The sequence below is a fragment of the Babjeviella inositovora genome (genome assembly GCF_001661335.1).
Source record: "Babjeviella inositovora NRRL Y-12698 unplaced genomic scaffold BABINscaffold_6, whole genome shotgun sequence".
Lineage (NCBI taxonomy): Eukaryota > Fungi > Ascomycota > Pichiomycetes > Serinales > Babjeviella > Babjeviella inositovora.
This window is the reverse complement of record NW_017566843.1, coordinates 485,713-512,337: the sequence shown is the minus strand read 5'-3', so window position 1 is coordinate 512,337 and position 26,625 is coordinate 485,713. Positions and strand designations below refer to the sequence as shown.

The window sequence follows — 26,625 nt, the reverse complement described above, 5'->3', positions numbered from 1 at the left end:
ATTCAGGTAACTAATTATAAGGCTTAGTTCTGCTTCTATGATAGAGTTAGGTTGAACTATCAAAAGCGACCAGCTATCGAGACCGACTCAAAGTCATTAGTCTCAAGACCTGCGAGCTGGGCTTACCGCCGTGTTCTAGCAAACAGTTCACAAAGGCTTTCATCTTGGTCTTCCTCTCAGCTTCAGCGGTCCCATCCTCTTCTACTGGCTCAATGACCGAATTCCACAACCGGTCGTTGTGAATCAAGTCTGGGCGGAGATGGTTGACAAGCAAATGCTCGAACAAAACTAACTGGTCTTGACTGTAGGCATGAATCAAAACGGGGATGAGATTCAACCGGATATCACCATTTGCTTCCTCCAGTGATTGGGACTTGTTGTATACACCGATGAGCCGGGAGACAAACCTCAGAAGTGCGTTTTCAGAGACACTCAAGTTCAGTGTCAAAATGCCTATGAGAAAGTCGTTGACATTTGCGATCCGCAAGTTGGTTTCCTGTAAGAGGTAGTTCAAGTAAAAAAGTTTTTTGTCAATGGTTTTTGGACTTAGTTCCATTACCTGGAACAGGTGTGGCAAGTCTCCGATATAGAGGTTTTTCACGCTCGGAGGATTCGTAAGAGGCTGCGCCTCATGGATGTGTCTATTCTGATGTTGGTATAACAGGAACTCGTCCATATTTGACACTTGGGCCTGTTCTTGGTTGAAAACTTGCTCCGCAGCATCGACAGAAGACTCCACAGTCAAAATCGGTTCATCCTTAATTGAATCTAACTCATTATAAGCAACTGTGAGGAGCATTGCCAATTCCGTCCGCACCTTCTGTTCAAGCCTAACAGCTTCAACGCTGGGTAGGACTAACTTGATCGCTTGTGTCTCGAGAACTTGTTGGAGAAACCGGTATCTGTCGTGAGAGTTGGAACTGCACATCCTGTAGTTGAATACGTGCCTATCCAAACACTTGGTAGAGGTCAAATACCTGCAGCACGTCTGCAACTGGTCGAGGGTAATTTCGGGGTTGCCACCTTCGAGTTGTTGCTTTTGGGCTTTCCAGGCCATGTCTAACACACACTCACGCTTTGTTGTCTCTGCTTTGAAGCGGTCAAGTACTGCTAAATTTTCTAGTGATAGCCCTTGGTTCAAGTTGTGGATGAATTTATGAATAAATGCCTTTAATAGCCCACTGGGATGCGATGCCTCGCTGGGAGGCACTGAAAGGGCACGGAAAACCCGCTTATTAACCATAACTAGATTGAGCAAGTCGTAGTCGAGGTTGTGCTTGAACTGGATGTGGTATAGTATCTCGACAGGGAGTTTCTCGAAGATGGAGGCCTGAGGCTGGGGGGGCTTTATAACACGTATCTGCCGGGAAGAGTTGAGGGCCGTTTTATGACAAAGAACGGAGTCATTACCGGAGTTTATCGTTGTGGGAACGCGATTCGATGATTCATTAGTATTTTTGTTGGAATGCTCTCTTCTGGGATTGGAGTCAACCTTTCTAAACTTGAGGGACTTGGAATTCTTCGTCAATAGACCCATTTTGGACGCGTCCTTACCACAAATGGGTCACCAAAGCTATAGCAGGAAAGAATACCTTTTGGTTTTAGGAAACTTTCAGAACTTTATATTCTCGAATATCCAGGTCTCCAACTCAAAAAAGCTCTGGTCATGACATGACCTAGTCTCATCGAATGCACTAAATATTTTCCATCACGTGTTTCCTGCATACCACTCGAATTTTTTTTTATGTGATGCATATTTTTCACAGCTTAAGACTTGAAATGAGGCCTTATCTAGTCTGAAGCGCTACACGGCCACTCATTACTAACCAACAGACCTTATCTATCCCTTCATATCCTACCACCGAGAATACTTGCCAGAATCACAGAATCACAACTGAAGATGCCTGCCGCAACTAACAATAACCCGGCCAACTTGGCCGCCAGCAAGAACAGAAACAACCGTAGAAGAAAGAAGAGAAGAACCGAGGGTATGTACCATTTCATGCCTTTACTTAATTGCCATACTAACTCTGGTAGATTTTTCCTCTGATTCCGACTCCTCTTCCTCTGCTTCTTCCAGCGAGGGGGAAGATAACGATGGGGACGTAGACATGGATGTCGCCCCAGCTGTCCATCAAAAGCAAGCCGTTGCCCAAATAGACATTGCCGACATTGAAATCGAATCTGACAGTGAAGACGCCGCACAGCTGAAGTTGTCCGACAAAACCAAGGAGCAGTTGAACACCATAAAGTTGACCTCCACCGCCATTTCTGCCTCCAACAGTGCCTCTATCGGTAGTGGCAAACAAAACCAACAGAATATCAACTTGAATAACGTTCGATCTCAGATCGAGAAGGACAGAGAAGCCTTACAGACCGACTACTTGAGATTAATGGCCCAGACGTTTGACGCCGACATCGACGAGTTGAGATGTAAGCCTGACTTCTTGGCCAATGCCGAGAGCGGTAAGTCGTTGATCATGTTGGCTAAGGCTTTGCAGTCTGGTAGCAACATGTTTGATGACGACACTTTGAAGGCTGTTATCGGTTAAAGCGCTTGAGGGACTGTATATTATAACTGCGAGTGTAAATTAGAGAATATATTTTGCATTAACCTTGTGTGGTCGGAGTGTAAAGACCAGCTGAAAACTGAAGCACGGCCTGCTTTTTGGATACCATAAGGGTGTATTTTGATTTAGACTTAAGATCCAATATGGCTTCCAATTAAATAACGAGATAAGAGGTGAACCAAGGATAGTTATTGATTGGAAAATACCTAAGGTAGTGGTTTCGGGCTTAGGAAGCAATAGGTTTTATCTTTATAATTTAATCACCATCGCCAGTGATCCTGTAACTTGGCTGCTCTCTTGTGGCGATCAACTTCCGCTGGTGCGGCCATTTATCACCGCTCTTTACCTATATGCATTACGCATCTCTTAGGCGAACGGGCAACATCTCACCCCCGGATTTCGTCTCGCTAAACATGTAACGCATACAACTACCTTTTGGTTCTACCGCCTGTTCTTTTCTAAAAGCAACACCTTTCAAAACCAGTTTCCATATATCTATTACAATGTCTAAAGTCTCCACTACCAAGAAAGTGCTCCAAACGCTCACTCAATTCACCCCGTGCGATGTCTCTGACGCGCTTGTGAAGTTCGGCGATAAATCCGGGGGATACTTTCCAAACTTAACGAACTACTCCTCTCCTTCCGACGGCTCTTCGGTCTCTGGGAAGGCGTTTACGGTTCTCTATGCACCTCTTTCAGACCCCCGCCCTGCAGTCGCTTTTAACTACATCGACTGTATTCCTTCTCCTGCCGACGAGCGGATCCTCGTGATTGGCCTCACTCCCAACTTGCAGACTGCCAACGCTCCGTACCATACGTTGACAAACGCGTTATATGGAGGGTTGATGTCCACGCGCGCTAATTATGTAAAGTGTCGCGGGTCGGTCGTTTTCGGAAGAATCAGAGATGTGAGTGAGCACCGCAGCTTGGGCTACCCGGTGTGGTCCTATGGTGTCGGGAGCACCGCACCGAAAGTTTCTGTTAAGGTAGTTGCCGTTGGTGAACCTATCGACGTCGTAATGTACGACGGGGTGGATGGAAAGCAAACGCAGATGCGGATCAACGACGGCGATTACATCGTGGCCGATGCAGTTAACGGCGTGGTTAGAATTGCCGAAAAGGCAGGGTTATTAGAGAAGGTGTTAGAGTACATGCCTAGAGCTGTGGCGGCCGATGAATTGGTAGCTGAGGATATCAAACAGGGGGTTGAGGCAGGAAAGGCGCAGAAGGCAAGAAGAGCCAATTTGTGATGGTTCCAATTAGTTTACTACAATGTGTAATTGACAAAAGATAAAGCTTATGTACTGAGAAAAAAGGGAATGGGTCCTGGAGAATGACTCGAATTCACCGATAGCGCATGCATGTGAGTTGCATGATGCGAAGAGTTGCATGATCCGGCTCACTCCAAGCAGAGGCTTTGATAGCAGAGGCTTTGATGAGAGCAGAATAGCAGAAAGAGAAGAAAAAAAAAGCTCAAGATCTAATGATCTTTGAGTCCCTTAGAAGAACGAATACACACCAGACATTGTAAAAAGTTCAGTAAGAATCCGGCTTCAGGTGGCCTAGTTGCTCAACAATGGGGCCTGCTCACTGTCGTTGCCGATCAAAAGTCCGTTGCCGTTTTCTTGGCTGAAAGCAGTGATGACACTAACAACAAACAAAATCCCAGAGATGATGAAGGCAAAGATCCATTGCAAAGCAATGACCTTGGTGAACAATTGGCCCCAGCCCAAGCCGAACGTCAACAAGGAGGAGGACAAACCGATACCCCAGTCCTTCCAGATCAAGACGAAAAACAACGGAATGAACAAGAAATCCCAAATAAGCACGTTAGCAACGATTCTGGCAAACAAGCCTGTCTGGGCGTGGAACAAAACGGCACCGTTCCAGAACACTGCGTACAACAACCAGGAGAAAGGCAAGGCGGCGGTGGACAAGTGGATGAAGATCCAGTTGGACAATGGCTTAATGGTGGAGGTCTTGTGGTTGATAGTCAAGGCCAAAATGTTGAGCAAGTTCAATACGAGAATGATTTCGGAGGTTAAGTAGTGCTCCTTGTGGAAAGTCAAGGTCCAGAGGTAAGTCAAAAAGTTGAAGATGGTGAAGTGCCAGCCGACAACCGAGGTCAAGGAAGCTCTGGTGGTGGTGCTGATAACACCACTGACGCCAGTGCTGTTGGTATGGCTACCGGGGAAGTAGATCTGGGCCACGAAAACGATCTGCAACAAATAGAGCAAGGACCAATACACAAAAAGAACGATGATATTCCCAGTGAACGGAGTCAAGGAAACTCTGAACGGCTCATTCACATGCTTGAGAACGTGACCGCTAAAGATCAAATGCTTGAAGGTACCCCAGATGGAGAGTGCTAGGGAAACAGTGGTGGTCACACGGTGGGTTACGAGAGAGTCGTCTGTCATTGTGATAGTATTAGGGTCTATTGAGATGGAAGAGACAATTGATTTGGTGGGATCGAGAGTTTCTCGAGGATATGGAACAGGGGGGCACCGCAAGCTTATATAGATTTATACTGCGCCTCTCGGATGATGCCTTACGGAGTAGCAAAACCCAAGGAGTGTGTGGGGGTACGTCATTAAAACGCTAAAACTATGCACGGGTCTAACCCCGATCCGATATTAGTACTACACGTGTGGCGTCATTCAAGCAAAATACAAACTATATTCTGATATGTGTAGGGAACAGGAGTTTACACTGAGGGCACCCATAGGCCGCTAAAGATGCATTCTAGTTCTTTGTGTTATGTCATTCTTTCCTGGTATTCGCCCAGCTGACCGCCATCCTGTTGTATATATTAAGGGTGACTCCCTTACTCTACGTATTACTTATAGCGTACCCTTTAATTTTAAAAGTCTACTCCTTAAATATAACACACCTAGCATTCACATGAGCTTTGAACACAATTCTAATACAGTTAAATTACCTCAATTAAGTCACGCCTCGAGATAGTGGTAACCTGGATGAATCAGATTGAGGTGCATTATAGGCAGCAACCTTCGAATAACCCTTGCTTATGTATGTCCAATATTTACGGCGGCATGAGCCTTGCAGGGAGCAAGCATGGAAACGGTGGCTGTCTGACAGGCAGAAGCCGGAGTGTACTTACCTAAGCACTAACATCACGTGCAATAAGCTATACACACGCAAATCTTACACATCCCGTACGGGTGAAGCATGCCCCTGCCATTTTAGCTGTTTCTTTTAGATTATGGGCGGCAATTAGGTTGAGGAAACGGTGCCACAACTGGTAAAGTACCAAGACCGAAAATCTTTTTTGTGACAGGTTTTGGGTCACGATTTGCCAGCTTGTCGCGTCCAGTTTAGGTTCGGCTGAGAGTGCAAGCTCGTTACATAATGAGGGTTGTTTATACGTGCACCAGGAATAAACAGTAGCTTCCTTGGTGTCCCATATCACAGTTGCAGAGCCAATGTGAGTTAGTGATTACCCTTTTGGCACCTAAAAAAAAAAAATTAGCACGGGGTTTAGTTTATCTACGAATCAGACGGGAATAGTTGGAGTTGTTTCACGTTTGGCCCCCTGGCTCAAGATTCTGTTCATGTTTTGTTTCCATTTAGTACCACGGAGCAGTTTGTATCCACATTCTCGCGGTATCGCTGAAAGCTGTTTGTAAAGTTTAAAAAAATGATAATAAACATAAAGGCACTATTAGTTATTTTTGGTGACAAACCCCATGTTATAACGGCGCTGGTATACTTTCACACCTATTGACCTTTCAGGAACCCACATATTCTCCTGTATTTTTCGCTGCACTTCAGTCTGTCTCGCTTGAGAAAAAACGTACACGTTTACTGCGGTCACGATAACAAACACAATCAACCATCCGCCAAGTTAGCTCGTTGTTCGTCTTAAACGTCTCTAGCTCCATAACGTCCCCAGGCACACCTATACGACGCCGTGAAGCCCACCATTCCTGTTTACCTTTTGTTGATCTGATCCAGACATGCCTCTCTGCGGTTCCGCCCCTAAGCCTATCCAGCGCAAGATCGTCATCCTCGGCGATGGTGCCTGCGGTAAAACGTCGCTTTTGAATGTCTTTACCAGAGGTTACTTCCCCCAGGTGTACGAGCCTACGGTGTTTGAAAACTACGTCCACGACATTTTCTTGGACAACAAACAGATTCAGTTGTCCTTGTGGGACACCGCTGGCCAGGAGGAGTTTGATCGCTTGAGATCCTTATCATACTCCGATACACACACTATCATGTTATGTTTCTCTATCGACTCGCCGGACTCCTTGGAAAACGTCCAGACCAAATGGGTGTCTGAGATCGTAGACCACTGTGTAGGCGTCAAGGTGGTGCTCGTGGCCTTGAAGTGCGATTTGAGAAACATCGAGGGCGACTCCGAAGACGAGGCTGAAGAGGAAACACCGACGGATGCCAATCCGTATGCCAAGAAGAGCAAGAACAAGAGATTCATTCCGTACGAAGAGGGCTTAGCCGTGGCCAAGAAGATTGGTGCCATGAAATACTTGGAATGCAGTGCTAAAAAGAACAGAGGCGTCAATGAGGCCTTCAGCGAGGCCGCCAGATGCGCCTTGGGTGCCACTCCTAAGGGCGCCAACGGCGATACCAGCGCCGAAGATACTAGCAGCGGTTCCTGTGTCGTTATGTAACCCTCATGTTTTCCTTTCGTTACTCTAATTTATCTCGTCATTTTATGTGCAAAGACTTATAGGCAACGATGTCGTACTGATGTGGGAAACTAATAATAATATTAACCATGGAAAAGCTTCTCTTAAAAGTATGCATAATGTAACATGAGGTAATTCAACTAGGGAATTGCACATTATTCCATCGTGTATTCATGTCCGTGAACAGGTTTACGGGAGGGTTGAAACCCCGAGGTACCTCGTTTACTACCCAACCAGTTCCTGGGTATTAAGGTCACAACTTTATGTTTAACCGATGTGTTGGCCGTTAGTGTTTTGGATCGCCCATCACACACCCAAACTGATTCGGATGGTTATAGAGAAGTTCACTGTGAGCCTCCCATCCGGCTTGTACAACCTCATATCCCTTTCAGTATATCAAATATTTTTGTTGTCTAAGATGGCTATAAGTCAAAACGCCCCTCCACTATTTTTGGCTCTCAAATGGCCTTTATACGTATTCAGTTTTTACATTACCCCGAGTATTTTCCAATAGATCTTTCTTCATTCTTAGCTCTATTTTTACCAACAGACCTGTTTATTTCTCCAAAAGGTCATCCAAGTACATCGATGGGACGGCCTTTCTCGGGGTAGTCGGTGTTCTGCCAGTGCCGAAGGTGTTGTTGATGTTTTGCGAGACGGACGACATTGGTGCAATGCTAGGTTGCGACTCGGACAATTCCTCGTTCATGTAGATGCTCGGGATGTAGGAGGATCTCTGACCGGGATAGCCACCCGTGAGTGAAACGTTAGAGCCGAGCGGGTTTGGTCTCAAACCGCGCTTGTGGTTCATGATGTCTGCAGTCGGGGACACAAACATCTTGGTGACGTCCGCCTTCATGGCTGGGGAGTTCACGCTGAACGATCTGTTGTCCACCTGGGAGCCGTTGTAGAGCGACGAGTAGTCACCGACCGACGCGTCAACGTAGGTATTACCATACTTTCCGCCCATCGGACTGATACTGCCGCCCAACGGTTGGTACTCGGTGCCGCTGCGGCCCTTGGTATTCGCGTTGTAGGAGTCGTAGAACGCCTTCTCCTTGACCTTGTTTTTCTTGGCCGTGCTGGACGCCAACAAGCTCCTGACCACGTGAAAGCCAATAAAAGCCAAAATGATGACCCCCACAATGGAGCCAAACGCAATAAACACGGTTCCGTTGACTCGGTTAGTGTGGTAGATATACGGGTTGTTCTGCGAAGGCGGCACAGACACCAGCGGCGTCGTCCACGCACCCGTGGTAACCAACTTGGGCAAGCCACCCGTGGTGGTTGTAATTGCAGGAAGGCCGGTAGTCATTACTAATAGCGTGGGTTAGATATGTGCTATGTTGTGACTATGAGGCGGTGCACAAATAGATCGAATCTATCTGAATTTCTTAATCCGGCAGCGTAATTTTCAGGAAAAAGAAACGAGCGTCTATTTTTACCACGGTGAGACGTAAAGAGCATGGCTTTGTGGGATGGGGAGGTAGCTAATGCGAAAGTTATATTCACAATTGCGTTGACTAGACAGTATATTACTATTACGTTGATATTTATGGTACAATAATGCCAAGGAATGACGCTTTTAGGGGCTTGGACAACGTAGTAGATCTGGCCGTTAAGAGGGTGGACTTCGCGGGCTTGATCAGACTTGCATTTTTATAACCAGGACCATTTACACCTGCAAAGCATTCATCAAGCAACATGAAAAGTACGTATAACCTAGGATTGATAGATTGGAACGTTATAAAGGGATCTCTGTAGTGGAATATTTGAATGTGGCAGGTGATTAATCGCTAATAAGTGTCTTAATGAGCTAGAAACCTGGATAGAGTTAAAAAAAAAATAGCCTGGAATTAATTAAAAGCAGAGCAGTTGAATACTGCAGCCCAATTATAACCTGTATTCGTTGAAAGCTACGTGTGTTTCATAACCATAGTTTATAATTTAACCCTCATTAGCTGTTCCGTTTCCTCGGTAAGTATTATTCCACTACCAGCTTTTGGGTGTCTCTATTTCAGAGCTGACGCTTTGAATACCCATAGTGACATTACTAGGACCACTTTATGGTCTGAGGGATTTACACTCGCCATTTGACTCAACCATCGTTACAGAAACTTACCTCGGGCTCTCCATTCACAGTCACAGAAATAAGTACCGATATCCTTATGACTTAGTTATAAACGGTTTAAAACGCTATTTGTGTATACATATAACAACCGATATAGTGTTGTTGGAGGCTAGTCCTTAGAAATTCGAGACACCTTTAAATCAAGTAAGCTCAATAACTGTTTCTAACATCCATTCAATCTTAGACATCGTCTTTTCACGTTACTCTATGCGCTTATTGTACAAATATATTTCCTAGTATACATCCCAGCCATAAGACAGTACACTTAGAAAGCGGCTTCATCTCCACCGTCATCGTCATCCACCTCGTTGTCATCGTCAAAGTATCTCTCAGCATTGTAATCATCATCATCATCCTCTTCGAACTCATCGTCGATGTCTTCTTCGACCTCGGCTTCATCCTCTTCCTTGTCGTTCTCGTCGTCTACCAAGTTGTCGCCCATCTGCTTCAACTTGTCCAAGCTGTTGACGTCACCCTCGACAGTGTACAGCTTCAAGCCACCATCAATTTTATAGCTGCTCTTGGCCAATAGCTTCTTCTTTTTCTTGTTGTTGATCCCCATGGCCTGGTACAACTCTTCGGGGAAGAACTCCACCACGTAGGGGTGCTCGTCGATGGAGCGCCCAAGCTTGCGCTTGGTTCGGTACTTGTCCGAGTATCTCTTGATCCCGTCGTCTTTGTGGAACCCAGATGTGTCCACGAGCGTCTGGTCGCCGCTTGCAATCGCAAGCGAGCCTGTATAGAACGGGCCCTCCTGGACCGCTTTCTGGAGTGAGATGTACTGTCTCGCGGAGTTTGTTTCTAGCTTGTTCAACGGACCGTTGATAGGAAGTTGTAAACACTAAATGTTAGTAATGAGCGGGGCGAAAATACTAGTGCACATACTGACTTGTCGCTGGCATTTTCCTTGACGTCTTGGAAATCCAAACCGAACGGCAAGGCGCGAGTGTTACCACCCTTGGCACCACCTCTGAAACTCATGGAATGCAATGGATGTGTTCCTTTTTTACCACAACTGATGGTTACAACAGAGTATTTCTTTTGAAAATCGGTGGAAAGTGCTTATCAATCAGCTGATAGCTGATCCCACCTGAAAACTTTTTGATGCCCTGAAAAAAGTGGTTAGAGATGTCCGGCATATTTACAGATCACGTGTTAATTGGTACGGCAACGCTGATGGAGGAAAGTCAACACTTATCACTGCCAATAGATAGAAGCATCATAATTAGCTCTTCCGTGCCCGTAACCACGTTATATCCCGCTAAGTCACCTCTGCTGTTGTTTCCAGACTCAGTTGTCTGTATTTATATTAAATTGAAACCTCTGACATCCAGTTATTATACCTTTGATCCCACATACCCCCTTCCATTATGAATTCACAGGTCCTCAGTTTTGGAACCTCCGACCTACAAGCTGCTTTGCCGTTCATACCAGGCAACACCACCAACCACAGCCATTCCGTAGGGTCACGCACAATAGACACAGACCCCAGCGAAGAGGAGCCGGAAGAGGAGGTTGAAATTTTTGACGACAAGAAGAAAAAGGCAGTGCCACCGTTGAACTTTGCGCTTGTGGAGAATGGAATCTTCCGCTCGGGGCACCCGATGCCGATAAATTTTGACTTTCTCGCGTCGTTGCGGTTGAAAACGATCATCTACTTGGGCGACAAGGAAGACAACACCGCGTACTACGAGTGGATTGAGTCCCAAGGCATCAATTTCAAATATTTCCGCATGGAATCGGTTTCCGAGCCGTTCAAGGCCAATAACCCCGAGGCATTGACCAATGCCTTGCACTTGATCTTGGACTCCACGAACTATCCGATTCTCATCCATTCTAACAAGGGGAAGCACCGCATCGGAGTGCTTGTGGGCCTCATGCGCAAGTTGCTCCAAGGCTGGGCCCTCAGCGGAATCTTTGACGAGTACGATAGGTACGCTGCGGGGAAGGGTGAGGGTGACTTGGAGTTTATTGAGATCTTCCAGCCGGTGTTGGAATACGAAGAGCGGTGCAAGCCCGGGTTCTTGCGAACATACTGAGATATTATCATTTTCTTAGAGTATCAAGAATGTCTATCTATTTATCACGGTTATTACAATGTGCTTTGTGTTAGAATCGGGCTTGACCACCACCAAGCTGTTCGGTTAGTGCGAGTAGTGTCCTTGACGCTAGGTTAAAATGCTGTTTGGGCACTAACCGGGTGGTTGGTTCTTTCCATGGCAAACAAACTGGGAGATGAATGCCAATAAGAGGGTTTGATGAGTTTTAAACTGGGGTATTTATGCAAGTTTCGGTGTAGCATTCCCAGGATCTTGCTTCGAATTATATAATTCTTGTCATTTTTGGACTTAAATTAAATAGCATTAAAAAAATCCGAAAAATAATTGGATTCAGGTTAGAGGTTATTGCCAGTGACTAGTAGATCAACGATATGTGTTACATAAAACCGTATTCTTATCTAATGCTCGAATCTACGTCATATTTCAGCGCATCCGACTAGAATGACCGAATGAACTAATACTAGATGCGTGTCATCGTCAGGGCAATACTAATGTATCCTTTCACAGGTTATTAACCATAAGTACCTATACCCATTTTTTTTTAACCTCGAACAAACTTTGGTTTATTCATCGGAGAAGACTCCCCTTTTTGATCCTTTTCTTTTCGTGTATTGGCAAAGTCCTGCACGTGGTTAAAGTGTCTACAGTTTGTTACAGTTATATACAGGACGTAAATACAAAACAAACACAACACACGGCTATCTCTTCCAGCACAACTTCTTCTCGTAAAATGGGACCTGAACCCAGAAACGTTGGATTCAAGAGACAGGCCATAGCAACGTCCGACACAGAGATGGTGCCTCCCGCAAAAACAGGCAGACGGACGTCGTTGATCCCTACCCCCGTCGGAGACCTTAGCGCCCGCATTCCCGCGCGCACGTTGCGTTCTTGGGACGAGGACACGAGACCCGTGTCGCCGGTATCTGAGTCAGTAACACGGCGGCTCACGCAGATTGAACACGAGCAAGAGAGCCGCCTCCGGAACGTCATCAGTGAGACAGCGGTGCGGCGAGCGGAGCTCAACGCGTTGCGTCAGCGAGACATGGACATGAAGACATATATCGCCGATTTGGAGTTCCAGCGGGTCGTTCTAGAAGACAAGTACCACAAACTACAGCGGTCGCTCTGCGAGAAGCAGCGCGAGGTGGACGAGCTCCAGACAGGCGGCGAGGACGCCATACGCGAGCTCGTTTTAGAGTACGATTTTCAGGTGAAACAAATGAAGATCAACGGAGACAACCATCAGCATCAAATGCAGCACGATATTCAGACCCAAATCGAGCACATTCTCCAGGAAAAGGTGGGGCGATTCCAGCAGGAGCGGACTCAGGCGCAGGAAGCGTTGCTGGAAGTCGAAACTGAGCTTCGTGAATTGGATACAAAGTACAGGAGCGAAGTTTTGAAGCTAAATGAGGAACAAGGGGAACGATTGGAAGGGACAAAGCAGCATGTGGGGGCTAAGCGGGCGCTCATAGAGACGGAAATTCGCGAGGTTGGAGCCGAGATGGAGAAAATCCGGGCTGAAATAGCGGCTGAGGAGAAAATGTTGGAAGAGCAGCAGCAGGTGAACCGGTCTGTGGGCGTCAGCTTGATGGAAGCGATCCAGAAAGACAGGGAGCAGTCTCAGGAGACGCAAGCCCTCGCAGAAGAGCTCAGGCTCCAGGAGCTGGCCCTATCAGAGAAGCGCCAGAAGATTGAGACGATGCTCGAGTACGTTGCACACACACAGATGGATACTGCGCGCATCCATGAGCGGCTCACCGCGGAGGAAACCAACCGCAGACGCCTCCACAACCGCTTACAGGAGCTCAAAGGCAATATCCGCGTGTTCTGCCGCGCGCGACCGTTGCTCTCCCAAGACACGTCGGAGGTGTCCGACATGGCGTTCCCCGACGATTTCGATGATTGCAACCAGGAAATTATTTTGCGCGATGCGCCACAGAGTGTGCTCGGCGCCACAGCTGCTGCGCGCGAGCTCAGCTTCCGATTTGACCAGGTGTTTGACCCACTTACGACGAACGCGGAGATTTTTGAAGAGATCTCGCAGTTGGTTCAGAGCGCGTTAGACGGCTACAATGTGTGCGTGTTTGCATACGGCCAGACCGGCTCCGGAAAGACGTATACAATGTCCGCACGCGGCGACGGGATGATTCCGCGCGCGACACAACAGCTCTTCGCCAGCAGTGACGTGCTCCGCGCAAAGGGCTGGGAGTACGCTTTTCGTGGCCTGTTCTTGGAAATCTACAACGAGGCTATTCATGATTTGCTTATCCAGACAGACAAAGCGAAGTATGAAATCCGCCACGATCAGGGCAAGACGGAGGTGACAGGGCTCTCGTCCGTGGCGTTGACCAGCGCCACTATGGTGAACGAGATCTTTGAACGAGCGAATAAGAACCGCTCTGTTGCCGCGACAAAGGCTAACGAACGGTCCTCCAGATCCCACAGTGTGTTTGTCATAACCATTCATGGGTCCAATAGCAAGACTGGCGAGCGGTGCGAGGGCACGCTCAACCTCATTGATTTGGCGGGGTCCGAGCGCTTGAACCAGTCGCAAGCCACCGGCGACCGTTTGAAAGAGACCCAGGCGATCAACAAGTCATTGAGCTGCTTGGGCGATGTCATCGCAGCCTTGGGCTCTAGAGCGGAAAACCCGAACAGGCATATTCCGTACCGTAACTCCAAGCTAACGTACTTGTTACAGAACTCGCTTGGTGGTGAAAGCAAGACACTTATGTTTGTGAACATCTCGCCTGCCAAGGCGCACTTCAACGAGACGATCAACTCGCTCAGGTTTGCCACCAAGGTGAACAGTACCCGTTTGGCGAGGAAAAAGGGATGATGCAAGGCCTAGGAGTCGGCATCTAATTAATGCCCATTGCAGATTGTTAGCTTTATCTCCCAGGGCCGGGGGAGTGGCATTCATGTCCGTGTATAAATTTAGCCTGGGTCCACCTATATAGTTAACGATACTACTCGAGCCCGCAATCCACCCATCTCTATTAAGCAATAACTAGCTATTCGCTAGTCCGTTATGTGCGTCTCTTCATAATATACATGCAATGGTCCTATATACAATGCTACCTACTCTATCGCCCTAGTGGCGAGCAACTTGACGTTCCGCTTCGGGTCGTCTCGGTCAAAGCTCTCTTCACCGCTGGTCAACAAACCGTCGTGCGCGATACGTGCCCACAACTGCGGATGCAGCGCAGAGGCCCACGCCACCACCTCCGCGCGCGCGGCCGCGTCGCTTGTCCAGTTGTGCAACGTGGCCAACACGTCCCCGGTCACCTCCACGTAGTTCTCCTCCATGGATTGCGCGATCAACAAGGCCTCGTCGGGCAAGCCCGCGTGGCAGTGCGCGATAATAAACCACTTGTAGTTATCCGCGGTCGGCAAGATGTCAAAGTCAGACAAACTGGACCAGAAGCGTCTGGCTGAGCCGATGCTCAAGAGCGCGTAGTTCTTCATCATGATCGACACCGTCTCCTCGTTGATACCTACTTCCTTGGGGATGGCCAACATCGAGTGGAACAACGTACGCGCGGCGAGCGTGTCCTGCAAGTTGACGTGTGCCGCGAGTGCCGCGTTCATGACGCGCGCGTCGATGTGCACCGCCACTTCCATGTTCATCATCTTGTGCATCTGTGCCACGCCCTCTTCGTAGTACATCTCCCCAAACTTGTTAAACAAAAAGATATAGACCTCTTCGCTCGGCGGCGGTAAACCGTAGAACCGATGGTAACGCTTCATGTTTTTGAACAAAATCAACCCCGCGTTGGGGCGGTCCATTTCGCAGAACTTGCGCATGAGCGGAAGGTAATTCTCTGCTGGAATCACGAAAAAGGTATCGATGAACCCCAAAATAGACCAGTTCCTGTTGGCATCCAACGTGGAAGAGAGCGTATAATCATATAACACATCGTAGAGCGGCTTGTACGTTTCAAAGTCCGCCTTTTCCTTCGGGAGGATCTCATTCAACTCGCCCTTCTCCGGAAGCGGCGGCAAAACGTGCTCAGCAATGGTCACAGCGTTACCCACGTACTCCTTTTCATTCTTAAGAAAGAGTTGCATCCACATCGCGGCCGTGTACACGTCCAACTTATGTTTAATCTGGTCTAAGCGCGTGAACCACCGCCAGATGGTGTTGCAATCGTCTTTGGCCGCAAAGTTGCCTTTCGCAAGGAGGTCTTCCCCAAGTTGTCTCATCAAACGGTTCACTACCGTCGTGTATTTGCCCTCAAGTTCCATCCACAACACACCCTCAGTGAAGGAGTTCTCGAAGTATTCAAGCGCCTTCGTGGTGTTCTTTGTGTCTAAAGCGTGGTTGATCAACAACCAGAAGGTCTCCTCGTCACGCTGCAATGTGTACTCCAGCTGGAGGTGCACGCTGAACGCCTCAACCGTTGCGAGAGGCTTGCATGCGTAGAACGCGGTCTGGACAAGTGTGTTGTACAAGTGCGTGTCGAGCGTCTTGAACCGCGCGCGGGGCTGCGGGCGCGAGGCACAAAGATCCTCGATCGCGGCGTAGATTTCGGTAAAATCCTCTCCCTCCATACGGTAGAACTTCCACTGCAACAAGAGCTCGACGTAGGCTATCTGGATCGTGAGGTCCGTGTCGCGCGCGCCCTCAATGTGTGCGACGAGGAGGTCTCCGAACGCGCGCGCGCGCTGCTTCATCGCGATTGCCGAGAGCGCACGAAGCTCTTGAATAGTGAGCTCCTCTAGGACGCGTGGCTCACGACTGAACGCCGCGAGCAAGTGCGCGGTTACCTGGTTGTACAACGCCCAGTAGTTATAATGACTAGAAAACGCAGCCAACTGCAAATAGTACCCCCAGCGGCCAGGGTAGTCCTTTAACAACGTCGCGAGGATATCGTCCAACATTGCGCGCACAGGCTCTGTCTTGGTCGCGTTACGGTTGAGCGTGAAGGCGTAGAAGTCCACAAGCGGTTGAATTGCGTCTGAGACATCGTACTTCAACCGCATCTCGGTAAACTTCTTAGCCTCCCAAACGTCCAACAACCCCGTTTCCTGTTCGAGGTAGATGCCGTACTCAATTGTCTGCGCGGGATCAAAGCCCGGGGTCTGCAGCTGGCGCGCGATGTACGCGCCGAACATGCTCTGCAAGACCTCCTTGTCACCCAAAAAGGAGACGTAGCGCGCAAAGTACTTGAATTCGTCAAAGTCTAGCGTGAGAATGAGCTTGGATTTGTGGAACTTCAAGAAAATAGTCTTTAGAAACTCGGCATTGTCTTCCACGTCGTGCATCCCGTTCATACACACCGCAAACAACTTTTTGTGCTCCTCCACGCTGAAACGCGTGTGATCGATCATCACGACAACGTCGTTAATAAGGGGAAAGTTCTTGGGGTTGATCCCGCACAGGTGCGCAGCGTGAAGCTCCGAGAGTCGCATCAACTTCTCTAACAACTGCGCGTTGCGCGCGTTGCGGTCCACGCGCGCGCGCACCAACTTGCGCATCTCAGACAAGAGCACGATGATCTCATCGGTGACCGCTGCGGGCAACGGCTCATCGCCAGTATTCTGCACCACCACGTTGTGTTCATTATTCACATGTTTGTCTTCCACCACGGCCTTTTTCTTGCGCAACTTGGCGATCGTGTTCGAGAGGATGGAGTAGCCGCGCACTTCCATACGCGCGTGGTTCGGCGCCGCGGCGCGGTAGCGCGACCCTGTAAACACCACAGCACGCGTTCCACAAAACGATGCGGGGCACGGAACTGTCCACACACGAAGGCTCTGTCGCGGGAGCTGCGTCAATATCCGTCGAGATGACATAGTGCGGTTGGTATAGATCGCTAGCCGTTTGGATGTAAGCATTTTTCAGCTATGCTTTAGTATGCTGCATGTAAAAATGTCAAGGGCGGGTAACCGTGGGGTTGATACAGGAGGAATGGTTTACAGGCCGGAATTAATGGTATATCAAATTGGTAGAATAATCGGGGGGTAACAGGAGATCAAGATGGATTTATATTGTCCTGCTTATTCCCATCTAAGAGTTAATCGGTGGTATTCAGTTACTCAGTGATTTACTAGAGCCATCACCCAGAAAAAAGTCTCCTACTTTGCCCCTCTATCTAATTCTTTAATTCATATATTGGTTTATAAAACACGCATGTCCTTTAACAAATAATTTCAGAGCTACTACAACTCTGAGAGCCCCTTGACCATCTCGGACACGCGCTGCTTCTCGGATGCAAGCGCCGACGCTTGTGTTGTCGTTCTCAAGTCGCCCAAGATATCCCTGGTCTTACCAAAGTACACCTCCTGTAACATGTTTCTGAGCTTGGTCTCAATCTCTTCGATAAGGGTACCAATGTTGGAGATGTGGGAGGACAAGTCGCCGGTCGCGAGCGTCTTTTCCGTCTGTCTGACCAAGTTCCCAGAGAGATCAATGGTCTTGGCGGAATGCAAGTCCAAGATAATAGTCGATGTGATGGCGTAGGTAGCGCTGGCACCCTCTGGGGTAACTTCCACAACATGTATGCTGTTCCAGGAACTGGAACTGTCGTCACTGTCCTTCTTCAACAACACGACGCCAGCAAAGCCATCGCTCTCCAAGCCGTCTCCTTGGTCCCACAAATAGACACTTGAGACCCCACCTTCGTAGTACAAGTCACGGTAGACGTCGAACGATGCGTTCGCAAACACCTCAAGCTCGCGCAATTCGCGCGAAGGCGCAGGCGCATCTGCGTCGGCCGCGGGGTGGTATTCGTTGGACCACGGCGATCTGTACGAGTCACCGTCGCGGTTGTAGTCGCAGCATAAGTAGGCCTTCCCGTTAGTCGGGTCGCGCAGGGCAGAAAGCGGTGTGTCAATGGACGACAACAAGTCTTCCGCCAAGCCGGGCGCCACGCGGCAGATGTTGTTGAGATTGCTCTGGATGTTTTGCGGGTCGAGCCTTCTGAGAAGGTCGAGCGACGCGTCAAAAGCTTCTTCGGACTGGGTGGTTAGTAGTAGATCATTGTATAGAATTGGGTGGAGCATACCATAGTATAGGTAGTTGTTGGTGGGGGAGGAGTTGGTGTTATCTGGCAGTGCACATGTTTTAAGACGAGCGATGAGTGCGCGCACTACTAAGGATATGCGTAGGAGCGTAAACACGTGAGATAAGAAACGGGTGGGACAAACGGAGAAGTCGGGAGGATATTTCGTCATAAAAAAACTAAATCGGAAGTTAAATCTGATATATGTGTTTATTTTAATCTCTTGAAGCTTGTGTAATCTCTACTTTTAATACGTGGCACGGCTGGAAAGGAAGAGCGTGTTATAGCGGAAATAATAGTGGCTATAGACTCCGTACTCTAAAGCCTCCTGCGACCTGAGATAGGATTCTTGTGGAATTTGGTTGGATATTAAACCATCACTTCGAGACAGTCAGAGATTATAGATCAACTTCCTTAGTCTTGTCTGCTGAGGATTATATATTCAATGAGCTCTCCCAATTTCAAATTCCCTGAAGCGCAAGTAGCTTTTCTGGGACTCCTGAGGCAGCCTCTATAGAAGTGTTAAAAAAAAGTAGCCTATGGTAAAGCAAGGGCCAAATTATCGAGACGGGAGCTCGAATCTTTCTATAAAATCGGTAATGAGCAACTTATGGCTTATCCAGAGTACTGGTACATATGATAATGGTGTTTCCATCTTACCATTCAAAAATCTCACAGAAATATAGATATAACCCGACGTAAAAAGTGCAAATTCATATAACTGGTTTGGTCCAGCATTATAATACCCACGAGGAAGTTTTAAACGGCAATATTTCTCTTTAGTACGCCTTAAAAGAACCTGATCCGTGATTCACCACTTACTGTCATATACAAGCTAATCACGTAACCCAGCCCGCAGAACTAGCTTTCAACACACTCCTTCAGCTATAAATATATTAACCGTCAACCTTGGCTACTAAATACCACTCCACCTCATTGCCGTTTTTGCTTTCGGTTAAGGCGCTACACGATCTGAAAATACGTTTTATTACTAAATATGATACACGGGGATTCATCATCCCTAAGACTTACCGGCAGCCTGAACCAAGTCCAAGAACTTTTCCTTGGAGATTTCAGTCATCATCTCCTCCTTCTTGGTCTGTCCGATGATCTTCTGGGTACCAAGTTCCGTGTGGGTTTTGACCTGGGTGCTCAAGACGGCGTTGAATAACTTAACAACACCTCTCTGCGCCACCTTCTTCAATCGTCTTTCCTTAGCAAGGATTTCACCGGCTTTCTCGTTATCCGCGGCTGGTAACAAAGTCTTGACTCTGTCGATATCCAAGGTAATCTTCTTTTCGGCAGAAATCAATCTCTTGGCCTTGGCATCCAACTTATCGTTCTCAAACTTCTTGATAGTCAGTTTAGATCTCGCTAAAATCGGGTCCTTTCTGTCGTATGCCTTCAAACGCGAGCCCACAATGGCGCTGAGGGCGTCGGCAAACTGAGCAGAGCCGTCGTCCTTGTTCTTCTTCTTCTTCATCAGTGGAAGTTCGGTTTCAAAGTCGTCGGTAGACTCTTCCTCTTCGGAGTCGGCTTCGGCAGCAGAACTTTCGTCAGAGCTGACACCGTCTAGGTTCAACTCATCGTCTTCCGCGAGGTCATCGTCAGACAAAGCTTCCAAGTCTTCCAACTCAGCCTCGGATTCGGTCCTTTGTTCTTCAACCTCAACCTTCTTGGTCGACTGGGCCTTTTCAGCGGTGATCTTTTGTTTCTTAGCTGCGACTTTACCCATTGTGTGTAATCCTAGCAGTCTTTTGTCAGAGATTCCTATCAAATAAATTTTCATCTAACCTGTATACATCGAGGAAAAATATGTGTCCCCGATGAGCTCCTAACCGCCAGTGCGCGGAAAACTGTCTTTCGCCAAATTCTAGTTTTCGCGAATGCCAGCTCGTGTAGTATGACGCTAGCGGAAGATCCAAGGGGGCGAAGTTTAAAATTAACCTGGGATGGTTGAAACTACATCAGGTTTACTTTTTATCAATAACCTTCATCCCTTTTTCTCTCCAAATACCACTCCTATACATTCTCCATTACCATGGCCCACAATAATATTGGCGTCAACGATTTTGACCCCTCGGATGTGATTCTTTACGTCTTTTGCTTTATCCTTCCTCCATTTTCCGTGCTTATCCGCAAGGGCTGGAAATCGGGCGAGTTTTGGGCGTCGATCTTGCTCACCGCCTTCTTCCACCTTCCAGGGTTACTCTACAGTATGTACATCGTGTACATCACGTCTCCAGTGACTGGTGACGACGCCGGTAGAGGCCAATACGCCGATATTGAACAGGGTGCCGGCTACGCCGATGTCGCCCCAGCACATGTGTCTAACCCGCCACTTTTCTCGCCAGCCCCACAGCAGGGTTCCAACCCGGCCTCGTCTTTGAACCACTACGATGAAGGTACGTCCAGGAGTGACATTCCGCCGGCATACGCTTCTGATGGTGTGGCCCATGACGACCATAAGGGTGATAATAAGATTCAACGTTAAGTGTCTGTGCGGATGAAATTGGGGGCGCTTCACCGGTATAATCACCTTTTTTTTTTTACAATTAATAAATATCGCCCTCAATTAACAATAATACTATTAATAATATTACTAGTGATACGATCATTAACTTTTCTGATTTTATTTCAATCACTACCGATATTCGTTAGACGAGAATAAATGCAACAGGGTAGTTTGGGGGCTGAGTGGTTTCCCCTTTCCCTTTATGCCGCACATCAATAACTTCCAAGCGCATGCACCTCAGAATTTCAGGGGCGTTTAAAGCTTGAACGTATTCAATTCCTGCTTATCACAAACTCATCTTTTAACTTCACAACCACAATATATAGCAACCTCGCAAACAACTACAATACATAACAATGCCAGAAGTAAACCTCAGATCTCTCGGACAAATATTATCTGAAGTAAACTTCAGATCTATCGGTGATGCTTTTACTGCTTCAGACATCATCCTTTACATTGTGGCGATGACAGGCTTCTTCTCACCTATTCCAGTTGCTATTCGTAAGGGTTTCTTCAGTTTAGGGTTCCTTAAGTCAGTTCTCCTTACGTTTTTGTTTGTTGCACCAGGCATGTTCTACAGTATGTTCATCGTGTATTCAACTTCCCCGGTAACGGGCGATAACGCGTTGAGAGCGAGATACCAGGACCTCGAAGAGGGCCACATCCAACCGTCGAATTCTGTTCTTCCAGACGCAGCTGAGTGGAACGAACAACAGGGTCAGTTTGCGAATAATGCGCAGGCCAAGCAAAGAGCGAACCCTGGCTTGTCCATCTGAAGGTATTAAGCTAGCAATCCATGATCTACATCACACAATGCCTGTGCGGTTATACCAAATGATGAGGGGGAGGATATGAGAAGGTTGTCAAGACTTTTGGTGCCTCGGATAATTAGGCCCAATCTTAGTATCTATTGAATCAATGAATATATAGTGACACTCGAGAAGTTTAAGGCTCCTATCAGCACTTGAAACGGTGGCTAAAGCTTTTTTTTTTTATTTACCGAGACTCAAGATCGTGAAGTATACTCCAACACTGACAAAATTGGTGATTAGTTTTAAAAATAACACTTATTCATTGTTCGCACCTCCTGGTGAGCGGGAGGCAGGGCCAGCTGCCGTTTCCAGGGCAAATCCGGTATTCGCTACAAGGAGCTGCACCACCCTTCCGCACCTGAATTGATAGGCCACCCATAACTGGCCACTGTATTTTAAATTCATTTATGCGGTTTAATTAAAATCGGTCGATAGATAATTCAGGTGATTATACACGGGAAATAAAACATAGTACAGCAGCGATACTGGAATGCAAAAACAAAATAGAGCAGTAAAGCAGAGGTGGTTAAACCAAACACAAAAATCAATAAGCGTCATGACAAGAAAAAAAAAAGATCGTTAAATATGCAGTAAGGAAGAAAAGTTTAGCGTAGCGAAATAAGAAATGATAACGGAGAATGAACAGAACAGAATTACGCAACAGGAGACGCTGTATAGCGAGGAGTGCTGGTCACCTGTCCCAGAGACGGCAGGGAAGGTGTGGTAACACTGCGCAAAGCAGTGATCAAAGAGCTGCTTGATTCACTTCTCGGGACGTTCGGCTTTTGGGGACCCGGATCAAGACTGTCAGCACGCAAAAGTTCGTGTAAAAACATTTCACTCTGGCTAGAGGTCGGGAACCTGGAGACTGGCGACATATGAGGCGATTGGGTGTCAGGAGAAGCACGGTCCAGACACTGGGGAAGGAATGATGGGCTCAGTCTCAACTGGTTCAAGCTGTTCATGTTTGGCGCCAATACCGAAGCTGGCACAGGCGCAAGCGTAGCGACGACCGTGGAAGGCAGCTTTCTCATTGAACTGATAATAATTGGTGAAGGGTGCAAGCCCCGGTCGCGAGAATGTCTGCTTGGAGGAAGGATTCGGTAGCTACTAGCACTTGACGGAAGCGAAAGCTTCAACAGATGTAACCCCTTGGTGAGCATATCTGCGTCTACCGAGCTAGATGATACGGCAGAAGAGTCTGAAACAGCCAACAATTGGGCGACCAACGCGATACACGATTCATGGGTGAGTAGCAAGGAATTCTCAAAGTATCCCGGCTTAGAGTTATCGATGGTCAAGTTCAGGGTCCGTTTGGCGTCTCCACATCCGTTAAACAAGTTGAACAAGTCAATCCGATGGGTCTTGTGGAGGTTAGAATTGCCGGAAACATAAATGCTGGTTAATTTTTGGGCATTTTGTTTGAAGGACAATGCAATCGGCCTGAATACCGACAAGTCAAAGTTTGTGGACGCAGAGGAACGGCGGGAAAACCGGGCATTGGTGCGACCGCTAATGGCGGTGGACAGAAGACTGTTCCTGCGAATATCCAATTTCTCCAAGCTGACCAACATCTCTAAATGGGCCAAGCTATCCACTTTGTTGTACGAAAGGTCCAAAAAGACCAAACCGGACATGCCACTCACCCCTTTGCGCTCCATGCCCACGCAGCAAATCTCCAGCAAGTTGTCCAAATTCTGAATGCGATTGTGCGAAAGATTCAAGAACTTCAACCCGGTCAAGTACTTCAACCCAATAGGCAACTCACTTAGATTGTTGTGGGACAAGTCAAGCTTGGCCAAGTTTCCAAACGGCCGTAAGATGTCATCGGGGATGTATGACACACGGGTTTCGGAAATGGTCAATTGTTTTAACCGGCTCCACTTCGCAGGGTCCAAGGCTGGCCGGGAGAAAGAGTTTCTGTTTCTTCCAGCATGCTCACCGGGGATGGTAAAGTTGTACATGGAGTGGTGGTGTCCGTGGCGCGATTGGGGAAAGTCATCCACAGCGGTGGAGACGGATACCCTGGAAGAATGGGTGGAGCGGGAAGTGACACGCCTGGTACTGGACATGGAGTTGGATGGCGACAAAGCACTGGCTTCGCTGCTTCGGCGGCCCTTGGTATCGTAGGACAGATCCTTAGTGGTGGAGGACGTCGAAGACACTGGCTCGGGGCGGAGGCTGAAATACGTGTAATTGCTGCTTGTCTGGAGTCCGGCGTTGGAGAGGGGCGATCTTGCCCCGTTATAATAGGCAGAGTTGCGCGGTGAACCAGAAACCGGAATTACTACTGGATCGTTAAGCAGTGATTCGAAGTACACTGTTGGAGGGCTACCGATAACGTCCGTATCGGAGTACTGTCGTCTGTGTCTGTACTTGCGTTCCGGCAGGGTGGCGGAACGGTGTTTCCGAGGCCCGTTGGTGCCAGTGGGGTTGAAAAAGCCGGTGCGCCCATCTTCATCGTCGAGCACCAAGCTGTACAAGACTTCGCCTAGGTCTTCCATCTTGCAGTTCTTGATCACTAAGATCTGCAAGCATTCGCTCAAGAAGTTCCAGCCATACACCTCGTTGGGTTCGTAGTTTGTGATCTCCAAGACTTGTAGGTTCTTGAAGAGATGCATGGGGATAGAGGTGTCGAAGGGATACTCTTCGTAGTTGGCGATGGAGTATATTTTGGTCTTGGGCGAGAGAATGAGGCACGGAAGCTCCTGGAACACGGAGCACAAGTACTCAAGGTCTTTCATGATAATCTTAGGGTCCTTACTGAACCCGAACGACCTCCAGTACATCGAGGCTGACGTGACAATGGACTTCACAGACGACATGGAGGTGATGGATGTCGTGTCGCTGCTATCGATGAAACTGTGGATATCGTTTGACCCTCGGTTATGGGTGTCTAGGAACGACACAAAGGTGGGCACCGCAAAGTTGGGGTTCTCTAGCTTCATATTCAAGGGGCCAACGTCCGCTGTCAACCCAGAGTTCTGGATACGCTCGCAGAGGTAGTACAAATGGTGTAGGGTGAAGGACAAGCGGATCGGCCTGGCGGAGCCCTTCGTAGGTAGCTGGAGGCTAGGATCAAGCGCGCAGACCTTTGCAAAGGCCTGTAGTCCGTTTGTGATAGACGCTTCGTTACTTCGGACGTAGCCGGCAAGCCGTTGCATATATATTTCGCCCTCAATAGAGTTGGCGTTGTTGGAGAAGGGGGACATTGTCTGTATATTGCGTTATAATGGCTGACTGCTTGGACAAATTAATAGGACCTGCTCGTTTCGGTGGATTAATGAGGCCACGAATCTAACAGATGTGTGACTGTAGTAAAGGAATCCCAGGGCAGGCGGTTTGAGGGCGCCAGGGTATGGCGGCTATAAGAGCTGGTTGCGAGTATGGACAGAGGCAAAGGGAACGCTGAAGAAGAGCTTTTTTCTCCAAATCTGACTGCCACCCGACTATAGCAAAAGGTAATCTTATATAACTAGCAAGTAGAAAGCGAGCGAAGAAAGTAAATCTTAAAGGCTGATGGAATTTCTCCGCTAGGGTGTTTGTTTGTTTCAGTTTGGTTGTAGGAAAGCCAAAAATATAGAGCTGCATGACACAGACCAGTGTTTGTATTTTCCTTTTTCTGTACGATTCCTTTAGGATGTGTAACCAGGGGAAACGCACCTCGCATCTATTCGAAACACAGCAGATAATGCATGCGACAGTTTAGGGGCGATCGCGCTGGGATCATTTACCAAGCGGAGTTGAGGTCATGGGTGATGCTGTTCAGAATGATTCGACACGTTTTCCTTATCGTGGTACCAAATCTTCGAAACGACTGTACTGCGTTGCATCATGGCCTCTCTCGCTCCTTGCACTAATATTTCTATAGGAGGGCTGGGATCACCCAGGCATCCCTCGCGATTTATATAGGTGACTCAGCGACACCTTCGGCAGCAAACGGTCGCAACACGGTTCAATTTTCGGAGTACTGGAATTTCCGTCGCAATACGCTCATCGTAGATATATGTATCTAAACTTTAACCCGTACATTTTGAAAATCTGCTTCTTGTATAAAACTTTAGCTTTGAAGTTCGGGTCGAACTAGCAACCAGTCTCCCCGCACATAACCAATTAAAAAAGAATCCCTGGACGATCCTTCACCTGGTGAATTGGATCACATGCAAACAGTTTCCAAGGCCATCGTAGTGTATCAGATTTACAGGCTTGTTTCGACGTATATAATACAAAGTAGGGGATCTGTGTTAGTCAATATGGTTAGCCCTGTGTATGTCACAACGTAGATCAAATAAGGTACTTGCCTAAACGTATGAGTTACCCCAACTAGGCGGCATACTGTAAGTACATAGGAAAAGTCGGTTCATAGTCAGATCATCAAGCAAGATGACGTCTTTAGATCTAATAATAGTGGTGTCGGGGTGCAGGCCATACATTGTTTACATATCACATATACGTCCCAACGTCCCCCTTCAAGAATACAGGATCGACGGTGAGAATGAGTGCAGGAGAACTATAGTAGACATGCAGGTGGTTTCCAAAATGCTTCCTCAATATTACCCAATCAGGGTGTTGGTACACATGACGAGTAGTGCATGTTAAAAGTGCCTTCCCTGGTCTGTTCCTTAAAGAACGAGATGTGGACTATAGACACCAGATAAGCTCAGCATGACCTAAGCCTAAAAGAACTGTATTATAAGGAGGAAGCTTTTCTGCCCACTGTATCAACATGGCGATTACGTCTTTCAAGAGTCTGCAACTATCGTACGATTTTTCACTAGTCTTTGTGAGAAACGCAAGTGTGTACAGTTCCAGGTAGGGGCCTGGTGGCGTGGGTTACTTAATGGGGTGAGGGTC

At 47.8% G+C, this 26,625-nt stretch overlaps 14 protein-coding genes across 14 annotated transcripts; 7 read left to right on the top strand and 7 right to left on the bottom strand.

Moving 5' to 3' along the window:
- Positions 1-73: 73 nt before the first annotated feature.
- On the bottom strand, positions 74-1,537 carry BABINDRAFT_167004 (uncharacterized protein; the record flags this gene model as incomplete). The annotated part of the gene is made up of 1 exon (XM_019130481.1): positions 74-1,537. One exon carries the CDS (start codon positions 1,535-1,537, stop codon positions 74-76), a length of 1,464 nt encoding a protein of 487 aa, XP_018985227.1.
- Positions 1,538-1,900: 363 nt separating this feature from the next.
- Positions 1,901-2,552, top strand: BABINDRAFT_167003 (uncharacterized protein; the record flags this gene model as incomplete). Its single annotated transcript, XM_019130480.1, has 2 exons — positions 1,901-1,988; positions 2,038-2,552. 2 exons carry the CDS (start codon positions 1,901-1,903, stop codon positions 2,550-2,552), a joined length of 603 nt encoding a protein of 200 aa, XP_018985226.1.
- A 423-nt stretch (positions 2,553-2,975) lies between these two features.
- Positions 2,976-4,040, top strand: BABINDRAFT_161567 (bifunctional 4-hydroxy-4-methyl-2-oxoglutarate aldolase/oxaloacetate decarboxylase). Its single transcript, XM_019128879.1, has one exon. It carries the CDS (start codon positions 3,074-3,076, stop codon positions 3,818-3,820), a length of 747 nt encoding a protein of 248 aa, XP_018985225.1. The 5' UTR covers positions 2,976-3,073; the 3' UTR covers positions 3,821-4,040.
- BABINDRAFT_161566 (uncharacterized protein) lies at positions 4,034-5,191 on the bottom strand. The gene has a single exon (XM_019128878.1). It carries the CDS (start codon positions 4,988-4,990, stop codon positions 4,133-4,135), a length of 858 nt encoding a protein of 285 aa, XP_018985224.1. The 5' UTR covers positions 4,991-5,191; the 3' UTR covers positions 4,034-4,132.
- A 1,115-nt stretch (positions 5,192-6,306) lies between these two features.
- RHO3 (Rho family GTPase) lies at positions 6,307-7,338 on the top strand. The gene has a single exon (XM_019128877.1). It carries the CDS (start codon positions 6,551-6,553, stop codon positions 7,223-7,225), a length of 675 nt encoding a protein of 224 aa, XP_018985223.1. The 5' UTR covers positions 6,307-6,550; the 3' UTR covers positions 7,226-7,338.
- Positions 7,339-7,391: 53 nt separating this feature from the next.
- Positions 7,392-8,577, bottom strand: BABINDRAFT_161564 (uncharacterized protein). The gene has a single exon (XM_019128876.1). The coding sequence runs from the start codon at positions 8,556-8,558 to the stop codon at positions 7,800-7,802; it is 759 nt and encodes a 252-aa protein (XP_018985222.1). The 5' UTR covers positions 8,559-8,577; the 3' UTR covers positions 7,392-7,799.
- A 1,062-nt stretch (positions 8,578-9,639) lies between these two features.
- On the bottom strand, positions 9,640-10,355 carry RPC31 (DNA-directed RNA polymerase III subunit; the record flags this gene model as incomplete). The annotated part of the gene is made up of 2 exons (XM_019131792.1): positions 9,640-10,215; positions 10,260-10,355. The coding sequence occupies 2 exons, from the start codon at positions 10,353-10,355 to the stop codon at positions 9,640-9,642; spliced, it is 672 nt and encodes a 223-aa protein (XP_018985221.1).
- Positions 10,356-10,618: 263 nt separating this feature from the next.
- On the top strand, positions 10,619-11,768 carry BABINDRAFT_161562 (uncharacterized protein). Its single transcript, XM_019128875.1, has one exon. The coding sequence runs from the start codon at positions 10,745-10,747 to the stop codon at positions 11,411-11,413; it is 669 nt and encodes a 222-aa protein (XP_018985220.1). The 5' UTR covers positions 10,619-10,744; the 3' UTR covers positions 11,414-11,768.
- Positions 11,591-14,276, top strand: KAR3 (Kar3p; the record flags this gene model as incomplete). The annotated part of the gene is made up of 2 exons (XM_019130819.1): positions 11,591-11,593; positions 12,363-14,276. 2 exons carry the CDS (start codon positions 11,591-11,593, stop codon positions 14,274-14,276), a joined length of 1,917 nt encoding a protein of 638 aa, XP_018985219.1.
- A 242-nt stretch (positions 14,277-14,518) lies between these two features.
- On the bottom strand, positions 14,519-17,236 carry BABINDRAFT_8082 (uncharacterized protein; the record flags this gene model as incomplete). The annotated part of the gene is made up of 1 exon (XM_019132730.1): positions 14,519-17,236. One exon carries the CDS (start codon positions 17,234-17,236, stop codon positions 14,519-14,521), a length of 2,718 nt encoding a protein of 905 aa, XP_018985218.1.
- Positions 17,237-17,535: 299 nt separating this feature from the next.
- BABINDRAFT_13490 (uncharacterized protein) lies at positions 17,536-20,179 on the bottom strand (the record flags this gene model as incomplete). The annotated part of the gene is made up of 3 exons (XM_019127085.1): positions 17,536-18,400; positions 18,855-18,871; positions 19,477-20,179. 3 exons carry the CDS (start codon positions 20,177-20,179, stop codon positions 17,603-17,605), a joined length of 1,518 nt encoding a protein of 505 aa, XP_018985217.1. The 3' UTR covers positions 17,536-17,602.
- A 234-nt stretch (positions 20,180-20,413) lies between these two features.
- Positions 20,414-21,126, top strand: BABINDRAFT_137049 (YqaE/Pmp3 family membrane protein). The gene has a single exon (XM_019127103.1). It carries the CDS (start codon positions 20,486-20,488, stop codon positions 20,936-20,938), a length of 453 nt encoding a protein of 150 aa, XP_018985216.1. The 5' UTR covers positions 20,414-20,485; the 3' UTR covers positions 20,939-21,126.
- Positions 21,127-21,246: 120 nt separating this feature from the next.
- On the top strand, positions 21,247-22,126 carry BABINDRAFT_161560 (YqaE/Pmp3 family membrane protein). Its single transcript, XM_019128874.1, has one exon. The coding sequence runs from the start codon at positions 21,316-21,318 to the stop codon at positions 21,733-21,735; it is 420 nt and encodes a 139-aa protein (XP_018985215.1). The 5' UTR covers positions 21,247-21,315; the 3' UTR covers positions 21,736-22,126.
- Positions 22,127-22,186: 60 nt separating this feature from the next.
- BABINDRAFT_161559 (uncharacterized protein) lies at positions 22,187-25,284 on the bottom strand. The gene has a single exon (XM_019128873.1). The coding sequence runs from the start codon at positions 24,981-24,983 to the stop codon at positions 22,425-22,427; it is 2,559 nt and encodes an 852-aa protein (XP_018985214.1). The 5' UTR covers positions 24,984-25,284; the 3' UTR covers positions 22,187-22,424.
- Positions 25,285-26,625: the final 1,341 nt, after the last annotated feature.